The 14,298-nt window shown below is 41.4% G+C and overlaps 1 protein-coding gene across 6 annotated transcripts in view; it reads left to right on the forward strand.

Moving 5' to 3' along the window:
* THADA (THADA armadillo repeat containing) overlaps positions 1 to 14,298 on the forward strand; it is a 335,542-nt gene that overhangs the window by 248,303 nt on the left and 72,941 nt on the right. For all 6 annotated transcript variants that reach the window (XM_070379666.1, XM_070379662.1, XM_070379664.1 and 3 more), the window contains one exon: positions 2,220 to 2,314. In XM_070379666.1, the coding sequence (XP_070235767.1) occupies positions 2,220 to 2,314 (95 nt within the window). The remainder of the gene's footprint in view (positions 1 to 2,219; positions 2,315 to 14,298) is intronic.

The following is a 14,298-nucleotide window of genomic DNA, read 5'->3' on the forward strand; positions in this document are numbered from 1 at the left end:
TCCAGCACTTAAGCTTCTACGGATTTCTCTTTTGAATATCCATTCATATGCATAAACTAATATACATATATCTTTATTACATCATTGTTTTCAGCAAAATATCCTAAACAGTCTGACTTATTTCATTAGGGGACGGGTACGTCCATGAAATGGAACAGTTCACAACCATTTCAGAAATGAGGCAAATCTGTGTTTTTTAATAGAATGATATCTTAAATGTATTAGTGAAAAAAAGGTAATGCTCAGAACTCAGTAAGTAGTAAACCACTACTTATATAAAAATAAACAAGTGGGTAGCTATAGATAGATGCTTGTAAAATGTGCCTGGAAGGATACGCTCTAGAAAGCAGCAATAGCGGTTGCCTCAGGGGAACAGACCATGTGGGTAGAGGGTGGGGGCATGGAAAAGGAACTTCATTTTTACTGCATACCCTTCTGTACTGTTTGAGTTATTTTTATACCATGTGCATGTGCTACCTGTTTTTTAAAACTAATTTTTAAAAATAACTGGGCATAGGCATGAAACTAGGCCAAATGTGAAGTGTACATATAAACTAGTCATTATGGCAGAGTCAGAGTCAGGGAGCAAGCAGCTACTGTAGGTGAAGTAAGTCAGGGAACAGAAATGAGGCAGGTCAGCAACAGGGAAATCTTGAAACAAGACAGTTTTGTTTTAATGGAAAAGTATCTGGTTTGCTTTTCGTGCAGATATCGCATGCCCCTAGGATATGGGCAGTTCAGGATAGAGTGAGAATAAACTTTAGAGAAATGGTAAAACTTAACTTATAGGAAGTGAGAAGGATACATCAAAGGATCAAGCCAGATGGAAATATACTAGCTGGAACTCATGTCGTTCCCTCATCCTAGGTTGGAGGCAGAGGAGCAGAGCAGGGAACACGCGAATCACATGCTCACAGTGACTCTCAGTGAGGTGATTGCGGGGTCCATTGTGCCCGTCAGAAATCTGATTCAGGTCACAGAGATACTAGATGGCAAAAAGCCGGGGTTCAAACCCAGGTCTGTCCCTGTTGTTTTTACCTCTCGTGTGCATGTGCTCAGTCACATCTGACTCTTTGCCACCCAATGGCTCTTCTGTCCACGAAAGCTTCCAGACAAGAATACTGAAATGGGTTGCCATTTCCTCCTCCAGGGGATCTCCCTGACCCGAGGACTGAACCTGTGTCTCTTGCGTCTCCTGCATTGGAAGGCGGATTCTTTCCCAACTGAATTATTAGTACCCTTGGGAGGTTTGGGCACTTTTCTTGACCAGTATGAACTGAGGCTCAGAGTCAGGGAGATTCAGTACTATTCTCAAAAAAAAGTCTTCATTCTTCCATTTTGATCTAGACCCCCTCAAGCCAAGCCCACTTTTTCCAGCATGTGGTTCAAAGAGTAAAAAGACCTCCATTTATTGAAAGAAGAAAAAAAAAATCTCATTTATCAGGAAAGGAATGTCTGTCAATAGTGTTTGTTAATACTTTCATGTTTGTTTTTTCAGCTGCTTTTTTAAGTCTGTAAATACAGTTTATCATTTGTGAGTGCAATTCTCCTCCAAAATGCTAAATCACTGATATTCATAACCAATGATGTTTCCCCTAAATTTGTCCAGTTAAGAGGAAGATAATAGAATATGGTGTCATATTCCCTACTTCCCTCTTGTCTTCATGTAACTGGAATAGGGTATTGGTTTTTGTTTGTTTTCAGTTAATTTTCTTTGGCGCCAGAGCATAGAATTTTCTGTTTTGTACAAACACAGTCCCAACCTCCACCATAAGCACTAAGGTTTTATTTTCATTTTCTTTTCATGAGAAATGAAAATTTCACCATTGTCACCATCGGTGACTGTCCATCATTTTTAGCATTTGTTACAACTCTCTGGGGCTCACAGGTGGCGCTAGTGGTAAAGAACCCGCCTGCCAGTGCAGGAGACACAAGAGACATGGGTTCAATCCCTGGGTCAGGAAGATCCCCTGGAGGAGGGCATGGCAACCCATTCCAGGATTCTTGCCTGGAGAATCCCCATGGACAGAGGAGCATGGTGGGCTACAAGTCCATAGGGTCACAGAGAGTTGAACACGACTGAAGCAACTTAGCACACACACACACAACTCTCTAAGCCTTATGATATGCCTGGTAGAAAATACCCATTTTCTCTTTTCTGTGGCCCAGGCCTCAGAGAGAAAAATTACCAATTTATTTTCTGTTCTTTACCTTTCTAGGCAAAATCCATGTTTGGTGACCAGAGCTGTGTATATTGATATCCTCTTCCTGTTGACTTGCTGCCTTGACAAACTCTCAAAAGGCAACCAGCCAGGTATGATTCACAGTTACATTATATTTTGGAGTGATTACAGGTCTTTGAAATGTAGGTGGGGTTTTGAATGGCTCTCCCACGCACTCCCCCACTTCTACTTTTGCAAGACTAAACCACATATCAAAATTACACTTAGTGTCATACGCTTCCTTCATAAAAGCTTCCCAAGGAAACTTGTCCTTGTTTAGTTGCAAGTTTGTTTTCTATTTGGTCATTCCGGGAAGAGTCTGGACTCGACTCTTGTCATTTTCAGTAACTCAGGAGTTCATTCTGTTCCATTTTGCGGCAATAACCGAGTGGACTCATTTGTTGCTGGAGCCTAGATATTTGAGACTCAGTCTCCAATCTACCATGCACCACCTCAAGCTCTGACTTTGTACATGTTCCTTGGTGTCACGTATGTTTCCTGGTATGGGCCCCAGATCCACATGCAGTTGTTCTATTTTCATCATGATTCACAGAGTGGTTTTCTTAAAACGGAGAGGGGCAGCTCCAAAAAAAAAAAAATGTTTTGATGTGTTTATATAAGAGGCTGCAGGAAGTGCTGTACATGAGTTCCAGGCCACAGACTGAAACTGATTTTCATCAACACAAACTGGAATGCAGGGTAATGAGCCTGCAACTGGTTAAAATCAGCCTCTTCTAATTGATTAGGCCTGTCTAAAGGAGGCTACAATTACAAAGTCAGATTCTGAGTACAAGCAGGCCAGGCCTTTCCTCTGTTACATTTAGTCTGTCAATGATTTGTTGTCTTCAGTAAATATATTCAGGCTGTCAGAGTCCAGCTCTGTCCATATGGAATCCTGTTCCCAAATTCAAACCAATTTAAAATGCTCTGGGGGGAGAGGCGAAGCTGCCTCACTCAGATCAGTGTATATTAGCCCACAAGGCCTCTGTGGCCACGCAGAGGTAATAAGAACACGCCTGGACTTTGATCAGCTCCACATCCCTGCATAGGAGTAGCTGTTGCATCCGTTTGGTAGAAGAGGATCATATAGTTTTATGGCCGTGAAACGGTTCTAGTTTATACCTCTTATCCCAGCATAATTATTAATAGTGCCCCTTTTACTCTTGAAAGTGTCCAGGTTTGCACAATAAATCACAGGTCACTCTAGCTGTAAGGGACCTGAGGGTCGTATCCACTTTATTTTACACTTGAGTTAACTGAGGTCCAGAGAGTATAAAGAGATTATGAATCAGACGTTACCATGTAAATCATTTGTACCACTTTTAGTACCAAAAAATAGTTTCTACCATTTTTGTATCTCAGTTCCAAATTTCATGTAGCTTAGTAGTACTTCTCTGCTTAATGTTTTAAAGAGCCTCTTTCATGAAAGAGTTGCTCACTACTTACAAGTCCACTCCCTGGGTTCGTATCATAGTTGTGTGATCGACTCTCATCTTTCATTTGTTGAACTAAGTTTTTCCTGGTGTGTTAGTACCATTATTTTTTGTCTGAAAGGGTTTACCCTTAAATATTGTAAAATACCCTTCTCTCTTCTCCGATTGCCTGTCCTTTACTAATGAATCATGAAGATGACTTTGGCCTTTTGAAATCATCCTTTCCACAAACTCTGGCATTATTTAGTGTTTATACCCCCAGTTAAGGGTGCTCACAAGCTGTTGTCACTCAACAGCATTTCACTTGCATCAGTGTATTATACCTCTTAGAGTCATTACTTTGCAGAGTAAGATGTGTAGGGGATAGGTCACTTTTACTTTTTTTTTTTTTGTATGACAGCCATAGCTCTAAATATTCCATCCTGCCCTCTCTAGTCTGGCAGTCACTAGCCACATGTGGCTCTTGAACTATTGAGATGTGGTGGATCCAAGTTGAACTATTCTATAAGAATAAAATACACACTGAATTTCAAAGACTTGGTATGAAAAAAAAGTTTAATTTCTCAATAATGTTTATATTGATTACATATTGGAATGATAATATTTTTGATATATTAGTTTAAATAAAAAGTGTTATTAAAGTTAATTTCATCTGTTTCTTTCTACTTTTCATTGTTGTTGTTCACTTGTTAAGTCATGTCCAACTCTTTGTCACCCTGTGGACTGCAGCACACCAGGCTTCTCTGTCCTTCACTATCTCCCGGAGTTTGCTCAAACTCATGTCCATTGAGTCAGTGATGCTGTCCTTTTTAGAATATAACTATTAGAAAATCAAAATTTACATGTATGGCTCATATATTCCTGTTGGACAAGCACTGATGTTTTTTTCCAGTCCTTTGGGAATTGCCCTCATAAACCACAGAATATATACGTATGTGTCTTTCTATATGAATGTGTGTATCTGTGTACTACATCCACACAAATAGCAATAGCAAATTTTCCTCCTTTGAGGATGAATTAGATTTTTAGAATTAACCAAGCATCAGATAAGGGTTTCCCTGGTGGTTCAGTGGTAAAGAATCCACCTGCCAAGGTGGAAGACTCTGATTTGATCCCTAGTTCTGGAAGATTCCCTGAAGAAAGAACTCACAACCCACTCCAGTATTCTTGCCTGGAGAACCCCATGGACAGAGGAGCCTAGTGCGCCACAGTCCATGAAGTCGTAAAGAACAGGACATGACTTAGCAACTAAATAGCAAGAATAATAAATCTCAAATAAAATGGTGGCCAAGGTAAGTAGCACAGTTTAGAATAAAAACAAACTATGAGCTTAAAATAATTAAATCGATTCTTAGTGTTTAATTATTTCCAAAGGCAGTTTGAGCAGTAGCTACACCAAGCAAGGTGAGCACTTACCTGGATGCGTAGATTTCAGTGTGATTTCAAAGTATCATTGTGACAAGTTTACATTGTAAATGCCTTGAAAGAATGGATCACGCTAAGGTTCTGTGTCCCCCAGCTAAGCAAGTAGTAGGTGTGTATTACTGGCACAAAGACAGAAATACAGATCAATGGAACAAAATAGAAAGCCCAGAGATAAATCCACGCACCTATGGACACCTTATCTTTGACAAAGGAGGCAAGAGTATACAATGGAGAAAAGACAATCTCTTTAACAAGTGGTGCTGGGAAAACTGGTCAACCACTTGTAAAAGAATGAAACTAGAACACTTTCTAACACCATATACAAAAATAAACTCAAAATGGATTAAAGATCTAAACATAAGACCAGAAACTATAAAACTCCTAGAGGAGAACATAGGCAAAACACTCTCCAACATAAATCACAGCAGGATCCTCTATGACCCACCTCCCAGAATATTGGAAATAAAAGCAAAAATAAACAAATGGGACCTAATTAAAATTAAAAGCTTCTGCACAACAAAGGAAACTATAAGCAAGGTGAAAAGATAGCCTTCAGAATGGGAGAAAATAATAGCAAATGCAGCAACTGACAAACAACTAATCTCAAAAATATACAAGCAACTCCTGCAGCTCAATTCCAGAAAAATAAACGACCCAATCAAAAAATGGGCCAAAGAACTAAACAGACATTTCTCCAAAGAAGACATACAGATGGCTAACAAACACATGAAAAGATGCTCAACATCACTCATTATCAGAGAAATGCAAATCAAAACCACAGTGAGGTACCATTTCACGCCAGTCAGAATGGCTGCAATCCAAAAGTCTACAGGCAATAAATGCTGGAGAGGGTGTGGAGAAAAGGGAACCCTCTTACACTGTTGGTGGGAATGCAAACTAGTACAGCCACTATGGAGAACAGTGTGGAGATTCCTTAAAAAACAGGAAATAGAACTGCCTTATGACCCAGAAATCCCATGGCTGGGCATACACACCGAGGAAACCAGAATTGAAAGAGACACGTGTACCCCAATGTTCATCGCAGCACTGTTTATAATAGCCAGGACATGGAAGCAACCTAGATGTCCATCAGCAGATGAATGGATAAGAAAGCTGTGGTACATATACACAATGGTGTATTACTCATCCATTAAAAAGAATACATTTGAATCAGTTCTAATGAGGTGGATAAAACTGGAGCCTATTATACAGAGTGAAGTAAGCCAGAAATAAAAACACAAATACAGTATATTAACGCATATATATGGAATTTAGAAAGATGGTAACGATAACCCTGTATGTGAGACAGCAAAAGAGACACAGATGTATAGAACAGTCTTTTGGACTCTGTGGGAGAGGGAGAGGGTGGGATGATTTGGGAGAATGGCACTGAAACATGTATAATATCATATAAGAAACGAATTGCCAGTCCAGGTTCGATGCAGGATACAGGATGCTTGGGGCCGGTGCACTGGGATGACCCAGAGGGATGGTACGGGGAGGGAGGTGGGAGGGGGGTTCAGGATGGGGAACACGTGTATACCCGTGGTGGATTCATATTGATGTATGGCAAAACCAATACAATATTGTAAAGTAATTAGCCTCCAGGAACACATGTATACCTATGGCGGATTCATTTCAATATTTGGCAAAACCAATACAATATTGTAAAGTTTAAAAATAAAATAAAAAAAAATTTTTTAAAAATAATCTAAATGGATTTTAAAAAATTAATTTGTTTATTTGGCTGTGTCTGGTCTTAGTTGTGGCACACAGGGTTTTAGTTACATCATTGCGGCACACAGACTGTCTAGTTGTGGCCAAAGGGCTTAGTTGCTCCTTGGCATGTGAAACCTTAGTTTCCCCAACCAGGAATTGAACCCACATCCCCTGCATTGCCAGGTGGATTCTTAACCACTGGACCACCAGTTCAGTTCAGTTCAGTTCAGTCGCTCAGTCGTGTCCCACTCTTTGCAACCCCATGAATCGCAGCACGCCAGGCCTCCCTGTCCATCACCAACTCCCGGAGTTCACTCAGACTCACGTCCATCGAGTCAGTGATGCCATCCAGCCATCTCATCCTCTGTCGTCCCCTTCTCCTCCTGCCCCCCAATCCCTCCCAGCATCAGAGTCTTTTCCAACAAGTCAACTCTTCGCATGAGGTGGCCAAAGTACTGGAGTTTCAGCTTCAGTATCATTCCCTCCAAAGAAATCCCAGGGCTGATCTCCTTCAGAATGGACTGGTTGGATCTCCTTGCAGTCCAAGGGACTCTCAAGAGTCTTCTCCAACACCACAGTTCAAAAGCATCAAGTCTTCGGCGCTCAGCCTTCTTCACAGTCCAACTCTCACATCCATACATGACCACTGGAAAAACCATAGCCTTGACTAGACAGACCTTTGTTGGCAAAGTAATGTCTCTGCTTTTGAATATGCTATCTAGGTTAGTCATAACTTTCCTTCCAAGGACTAAGCATCTTTTAATTTCATGGCTGCAGTCACCATCTGTAGTGATTTTGGAGCCCAGAAAAATAAAGTCTGACACTGTTTCCACTGTCTGCCCATCTATTTCCCATGAAGTGGTGGGACCGGATGCCATGATCTTTGTTTTCTGAATGTTGAGCTTTAAGCCAACTTTTTCACTCTCCACTTTCACTTTCATCAAGAGGCTTTTGAGTTCCTCTTCACTTTCTGCCATAAGGGTGGTGTCATCTGCATATCTGAGGTTATTGATATTTCTCCTGGCAATCTTGATTCCAGCTTGTGTTTCTTCCAGCCCAGCGTTTTTCATGATGTACTCTGCATATAAGTTAAATAAGCAGGGTGATAAGTCCCCAAATGTATTTGTTACTAACTGATTAGTTAAAATCAAAATTTTTCAATTTTTATAATAGTAACAATTGTCATCAAGATACAAATCTTAGGACTTCCCTGGTGGTCCATTGAGTAAAAATCTGCCAGCCAACGCAGGAGACAAGGGTTCAATCCCTGGTCTGGGTAGACTGCACATGCTGCGGGTCAACTAAGACCAAGAGCTGCAACTCCTGAGCCCCCGGGTCGCAGATGCTGAAGCCTGCGCACTCTAGAGCCCATGCTCTGCAGCGAGAGAAGCCAATGCAGTGAGAAGCCTGCACGCCACAGCTAGAAAGTAGCCCCTATTCACCACAACAAGAGAAAGCCCTCGCCCAACAGTGAAGACCCAGCGCAGCCAAAAATAAATTAAAAAAAGAGAAAAGGGTACAAATCTTATTTAAACTCATGCAAAAGTCTGATGTAAATTCATTTTCCAAATTCAAATCAAATGTTTATATCATACGCGTATGTTTGTAAATATACATCTGTCTACATCCAAAGCTCACCAAACTCAGAGTAGGGAGTGTACCCCAAGGGCTGTAAAACTTGATCCCTAGGTTTGAATCCCAGGTCTGCCATTTCTTAGTTTTTGTGACCTTAGGCAAGTCATTTAACCTCCTTGAGACACTTTTTTCTCAATTGTAAATGGGGATGTAATAGAGTCTATATCTTAGAATGTCCTTTGCATGGCAGAGAATAAGCACTCAATAAATATTAGCTACTGTTAATATTATTATCATCATTATCGTTATCACTGGCTGGAAACCATGCAGGTAATCCAATTCCCTGCAGCCTGACAGAGTTATGATCAATTCCTCACATTTATAGTTCTCCTCATGTTCTTAAACATTTTCAAGACAGAAGAAATGCCTGCTTTCCTAGGAAAACACTGAAACATACCTGGCATAGAATGTCAGGAATCCACTTTGGAATCCACTGGATTCGGGGTGCTCCTGCCTCTCTTACTGATCCAGAGAATGGCCATCTTGTTGTTCGTTGATTTTTTTCATTTATCAGACATGACATGCTAACATCAGACAAGCAACTACATCTGGAGAGGCACGTGGTATGTTTGAGGTTTGTAAATAGGCCCCAAAAGGGATTGAGATGCTATAAATGAAGTGTATATGGGATACATGTGAGGCACTAAAGAATAAAAGGTCATTTCTACTTGGTAGAACAGAAAAGGCTTCATAGAGGGGGAGGTGGCTTATAGAGGAGGAGCAGAGTTTTGAGGATATGTAGAAATTCAGTACTCTTGCCTGGAAAATCCCATGGACAGAGGAGCCTGGTGGGCTGCAGTCCATGGGGTCGTGAAGAGTCGGACACAACTGAGTGACTTCACTTTCACTTTTCACTTTCATGTATTGGAGAAGGAAATGGCAACCCACTCCAGTGTTCTTGCCTGGAGAATCCCAGGGACGGCGGAGCCTGGTGGGCTGCTGTCTTTGGGGTCCCACAGAGTCGGACACAACTGAAGTGACTTAGCAGCAGCAGCAGCAGAAATTCACCAGGTGGTCAAAGTATAGGTGGGTGTTAGAGACAGAGGAAGGAGCATGTCTGAAGCCACAGAGGCTCACATCAAAGAGCTAGCTGTCAAAGAACTAGGACAGTGTGATTGAAGTGTTGGCTTCAAGGACAGGAAGATGTGACTAGAAGTGAGACTGGAAGGCAGGATCTCAGTCAAGGAGAGCTTCATGAGCCAAAGTCTGCATGCATGCTAAGTCACTTCAGTCGTGTCTGACTCTTTGTGACCCTGTGGACTGTAGCCCAACAGGCTCCTCTGTCCACAGGATTCTTCTTGGAGTCGGTTGCCATGCCCTCCTCCAGGGGTTCTTCCCGACCCAGGGATCAAAGCTGTGTCTCTTACATCTCTGCATTGGCAGGCAGGTTCTTTACCCCTGGCGCTACCAGGGAAGCCTAAGGAGCTTGAATTTGACCCTGTAGACAAAGGAGGTTATTGGAGGATATAAGACAGAGAATAAGGTCACATGGTTTTTAAGATAAAGTGATGTTTCTGTGCCCACATCCTTATAGGATATTTAGATTCCTTATGGAGCCAAGTGCTTTTGTCACGGAAAAAGAATGTAACTGAAAATGCTTTCATGGAGCGTCGGGGCATTATGATAGGCATTATTGAGGGTTTGGGAGAAAGGGGATCGGAAGTGGAGGACTAGAATTAATTAATGGCACACTATGCTAAAAATAGTGCAATTTAAGGGAATTTCTTCCTCTTATTTTCCATTTTACTAATTTTACATAACATTTTCAGTTTTACTCATGTGTGTGTATACATGTATTTCAACAGTAACTATTTGTAGATATGAATCTTAAAGGATGTTAATTATTCCAAAAGAAATGAAGCAACACCAGTTTCTGGGAAACGTTTTTGGATGGAGGAGGATCTGCCCATCTCCTCTCAGACACTATTCTGTAAGTGACCTTGGCAGGCTATTTCTACCTCTGAAATGTCTTAGAACTACACTGAAGGGCTGGGGGCATAAACAATGAGAAAACCAGTGAAGGGGAAAGGCAGAGAAGATGATTCGAACAGCTTAAGATAATGATGTGTTTTGTGTAATTCAAACTTTTATCTTAGTACTTCCCAATCATTTGAGGTTTCCTTAGCCATTAACTAGGTTTTAAAAATTCCAAATCTGGGGCTTTTGTTTTGAGTTTTAAAGTGATTTAAACCCACAAGGACTCTCTGTCCCCTGTATTCTTTTTCCTCTTCTGAATCCAGCTGTCATCATTAGTATATATCAGTTTCCTGCTAGAAAGAAAATTATAGTCTCCAGTTGGGGTTGGAGGGATAAGGAAGAAAGAGCCAAACTGCTGCAAGAGCTCAGAGGCTGGGTTACAGGCCTGGGCAGGGACAGGGAAATGGAGAGCTTTCATTCTCATTTTAAGCCCATCTTAAATTATTTGCTCTCAGGTTGGAAATTTTCCACGGAAATATCTATTTACTGAAATACTATCTGAGACTTGACTAAATATTTACCCCCTTTATTCTGAGAGGTGGATTTTCTATTTCTCTCTTATACCCACACCCCTTAAATTTATGTTTTTCACAGCTACTGAATTGAACATTTTCTTTTACCAAGTGTTTAAACAAATATCTTACCTATTTCCACTGACTCTCAGTTTAAGTTCTCTTGGTGGGTTTATGTGTGGGCTTTTCCTTTCCTAGTCTGCATTTTACTAATTTTATATAACCTGGTATTTTTTTGTAATTATCTGTATGTGTCACATATTAAAATATGAATCTTGAAAAGGATCAGTTAATCCCAAAGAAATAAAGAAATGACATCATAACAGTTTCCAAAAAATATTTTAGGTGCAAGGAGGAGGTTTTGTCCATCTTGCCCACATCATGTAAGTGATCTTACAAGGCTGTTTTCCTACCCCTGAAATGTATACAGGATTCCCATTGTATTCTCATTTTCAGGAAACATTATTTGCAGTATCATCTCCCTTGTAGGGGTCATAATAATTATGGTCAACCTGTATTGAGCACTTAACTCCATGCCAAACACTGTGCCAAGCATTTTGTGTGCATTAATAAGAGGTACTAGTGGTCCTTCATTTTATAGTAATTTTTTATTATTTTTTTTTAATTTTTATTTGTTTATTTTTGGCTGTGCAGTCTTTTCTCTAGTTGTGGCGAGTGGAGTCTATCTCTAGTTCCAGTATGAGGGCTTCTCATTGCAGCAGCTTCTCTTGTTGCAGAGCACAGACTCTAGGGTGCACGGGCTTCGGTAGCTGCAGCGCTCGGGCTCAGGAGTTGTTCCCAGGCTCTGGAGCACTGGCTCAGTACTCTGAGCACACAAGCTTTGTTGTACTCTTGGCACACAAACTTAGTTGCTCCACAGGATGTGGGATCTTCCCAGATCAGGAATCGAACTTGTGTCACCTGCATTGGCAGGCAGGTTTCTTTACCACTGAGCCATCAGGGAAGCCTGACCCTTCATTTTAGACGTGAGGAAACTGAGGTACAGAGACAACCGCACGATGTCACGTGTATAGAAGGAGCACGCCTGAGCCCTCCAGCCACGCCCCTTCCCGCCCCCACAGCACACTCAAGCCTGAGTCAGGAAAGCCACTCCCTGTCTCAGGAAGAGGTGCTTTAGAGCTTCTGTTGATTCAGCTTCCCAGGAGTCTGCCCCTCCTGCAGAACCCCCAGGCCTCAGAGAGGGATCCCTTTTCCAGTAGCTTCCAAATCAAAGGCTTTTATGGGGACTTTCTTGTCTGCGTTGCTGTCCCCCGTCTCCAGGGTGTGTGGAATCATAGGAGAGCATACCCAGGACTAGTTACTAGAAAGAGAAATCTTGACACTCCTGGGAAGCCACCTGCCCTTTTTCCCTTTGAAAATGGACCTACGGCCACTGCACGAAAGACTGCCCAGTACCAGGCTGCTAGTGACCGCATTTTGTGGTTTTCTTTGTTACTTGGCATTTATAGTTCGGATCTCATCAATCTGCCAAGTGCGATAAACATTTTGTTCTAACTGGAATGTAACTTGTATTATTGTTATTATTTCTCTTCTTAATGCCATAAACATGACCAGTGCATGTGAAGTCAGGACCCCTAAATAGCCTGAATGCCAAGTTAGTGTGCTTTGTAGATCAGTATAAGATTCGAAGGGCTTCTCTCATAGCTCAGTTCGTAAATTATCTGCCTGCAATGCAGGAGACCCGGGTTCAATTCCTGGGTCGGGAAAAATCCCCTGGAGAAGGAAATGGCAACCTACTCCAGTATTCTTGCCTGGAGAATCCCATGGACAGAGGAGCCTGACAGGCTACAGTCCACGAGATCTCAAGAGTCGGACACGACTTTGGGACTAAACCGCCACGACAATAAGGCAACTAGAAGACAGACTCTCATTTTTTACTGCTTGTATTTATATCATGAAGTTCAGTAATATAAGCTCTCCCAAAAGCCAGCTTAGATGTTGATGGTGTTTAAATGGTAAAATCTGTGAGGAATATTCAGCAGTGCCTTGTATTCGTACTGCCTTGAAGATGAATAATATATGTGTGACAATATAAGGTCAGTGCTTTTTACAACATTATTAACTTCCTTTACCTAAGTTCCTGGGAAATATAGCCAAACAATTACAGAGAATAAAAACATGGGCAACTCACAAACACCTGCTTTGATTATTTGGTCTAATTAGGTTAAATTTAACCAATCCCATCTGAACAAATTGAAAACAACTCTTATCTGTTCTCGCGGTCATGCACTTTCATCAGTGTTGGATGCGTATGTGCTTAATATGACACAGTTGGTGCTATTCTCTCAGCTCTGGGTGGGAGATAAAAGGGAATTGAGAACATATTTTTAGTCTTCTGGGGACTTTGTGGATCTGCAGCTATGAAATTTCAAAAAAGGCTTTGTTGTCAATAAATTAGCTGCTTTTCTCCAAAACACTGGGACTATCATCTGAACGGTTACTTTTGCCAAAAGTCTCTTTCCCAGGGAACAGTGAGCTCCTCAAATGAGCAGATGATTCCCAGCTACCTTTTGGAAGTCTCAATAACACAAGATGTGTTAGTAGATTGCTAGTGTCATGTGGTGTTGACCCTTTGTTAATTCCAAGCCTAGTGCTGAGTATGCTGGCCCACAATTCTTAGAATTTTTAGAGTTTAGAGATCATCAGTAGGTAGAGTGGAAACTGTAGCAATTAAGTGACTTGCCCAAGGTCACATACATAGCTGGTTAGTGAAAAAGTCAAGCTTTCCTGTATCCTGGCCTACTGCCCATTTCTGTGACAAAAGTCAATAGTATTGAGAGTTGGGCCAAGTGTCTGCATCATAACAGAACCATGTTATGAAACCTTTGTGCTCACATCTCCACCCCAGAAGTAAAATACCATTCCAATGGGCAACTGGGGTCTCAGAACATCTGTGATTTCAGTCTTCTCTGTGTTTCTATCTTGCCCCACTCTAGCCCGTCTCCTCATGGATAATCAGAAACTAGTTTGTGACCACATGGACTGTAGCCTTCTAGGCTCCTCTATCCATGGGATTTCCCAGGCAAGAATACTGGAGTAGGTACCCATTACCTTCTCCAGGGGATCTTCCCAACCCAGGGACTGAACCCAGGTCTCCTGCATTGCAGGCAGATTCTTTACCACCTGAGCCACCAGGGAAGTCCAGTTACCCATGTCAATTAAATTAGTTAAGCAAGATGTTTTTGCAAATTTATCCTAGGTATTCATGTAAGTGGAATCAAACAACATAATCCAACTTTTGTGTCTGGATTTTTTCACTTAAAGTTTTCAAGGTTCACCCATGTTGTAGCCTGAATCTTTTTTTATGACTGAATGATATTCTGTTGTTAGATATACCATGTGTTGTTTCATCAG

This window comes from Bos mutus, chromosome 11 (assembly GCF_027580195.1).
Source record: "Bos mutus isolate GX-2022 chromosome 11, NWIPB_WYAK_1.1, whole genome shotgun sequence".
NCBI lineage: Eukaryota > Metazoa > Chordata > Mammalia > Artiodactyla > Bovidae > Bos > Bos mutus.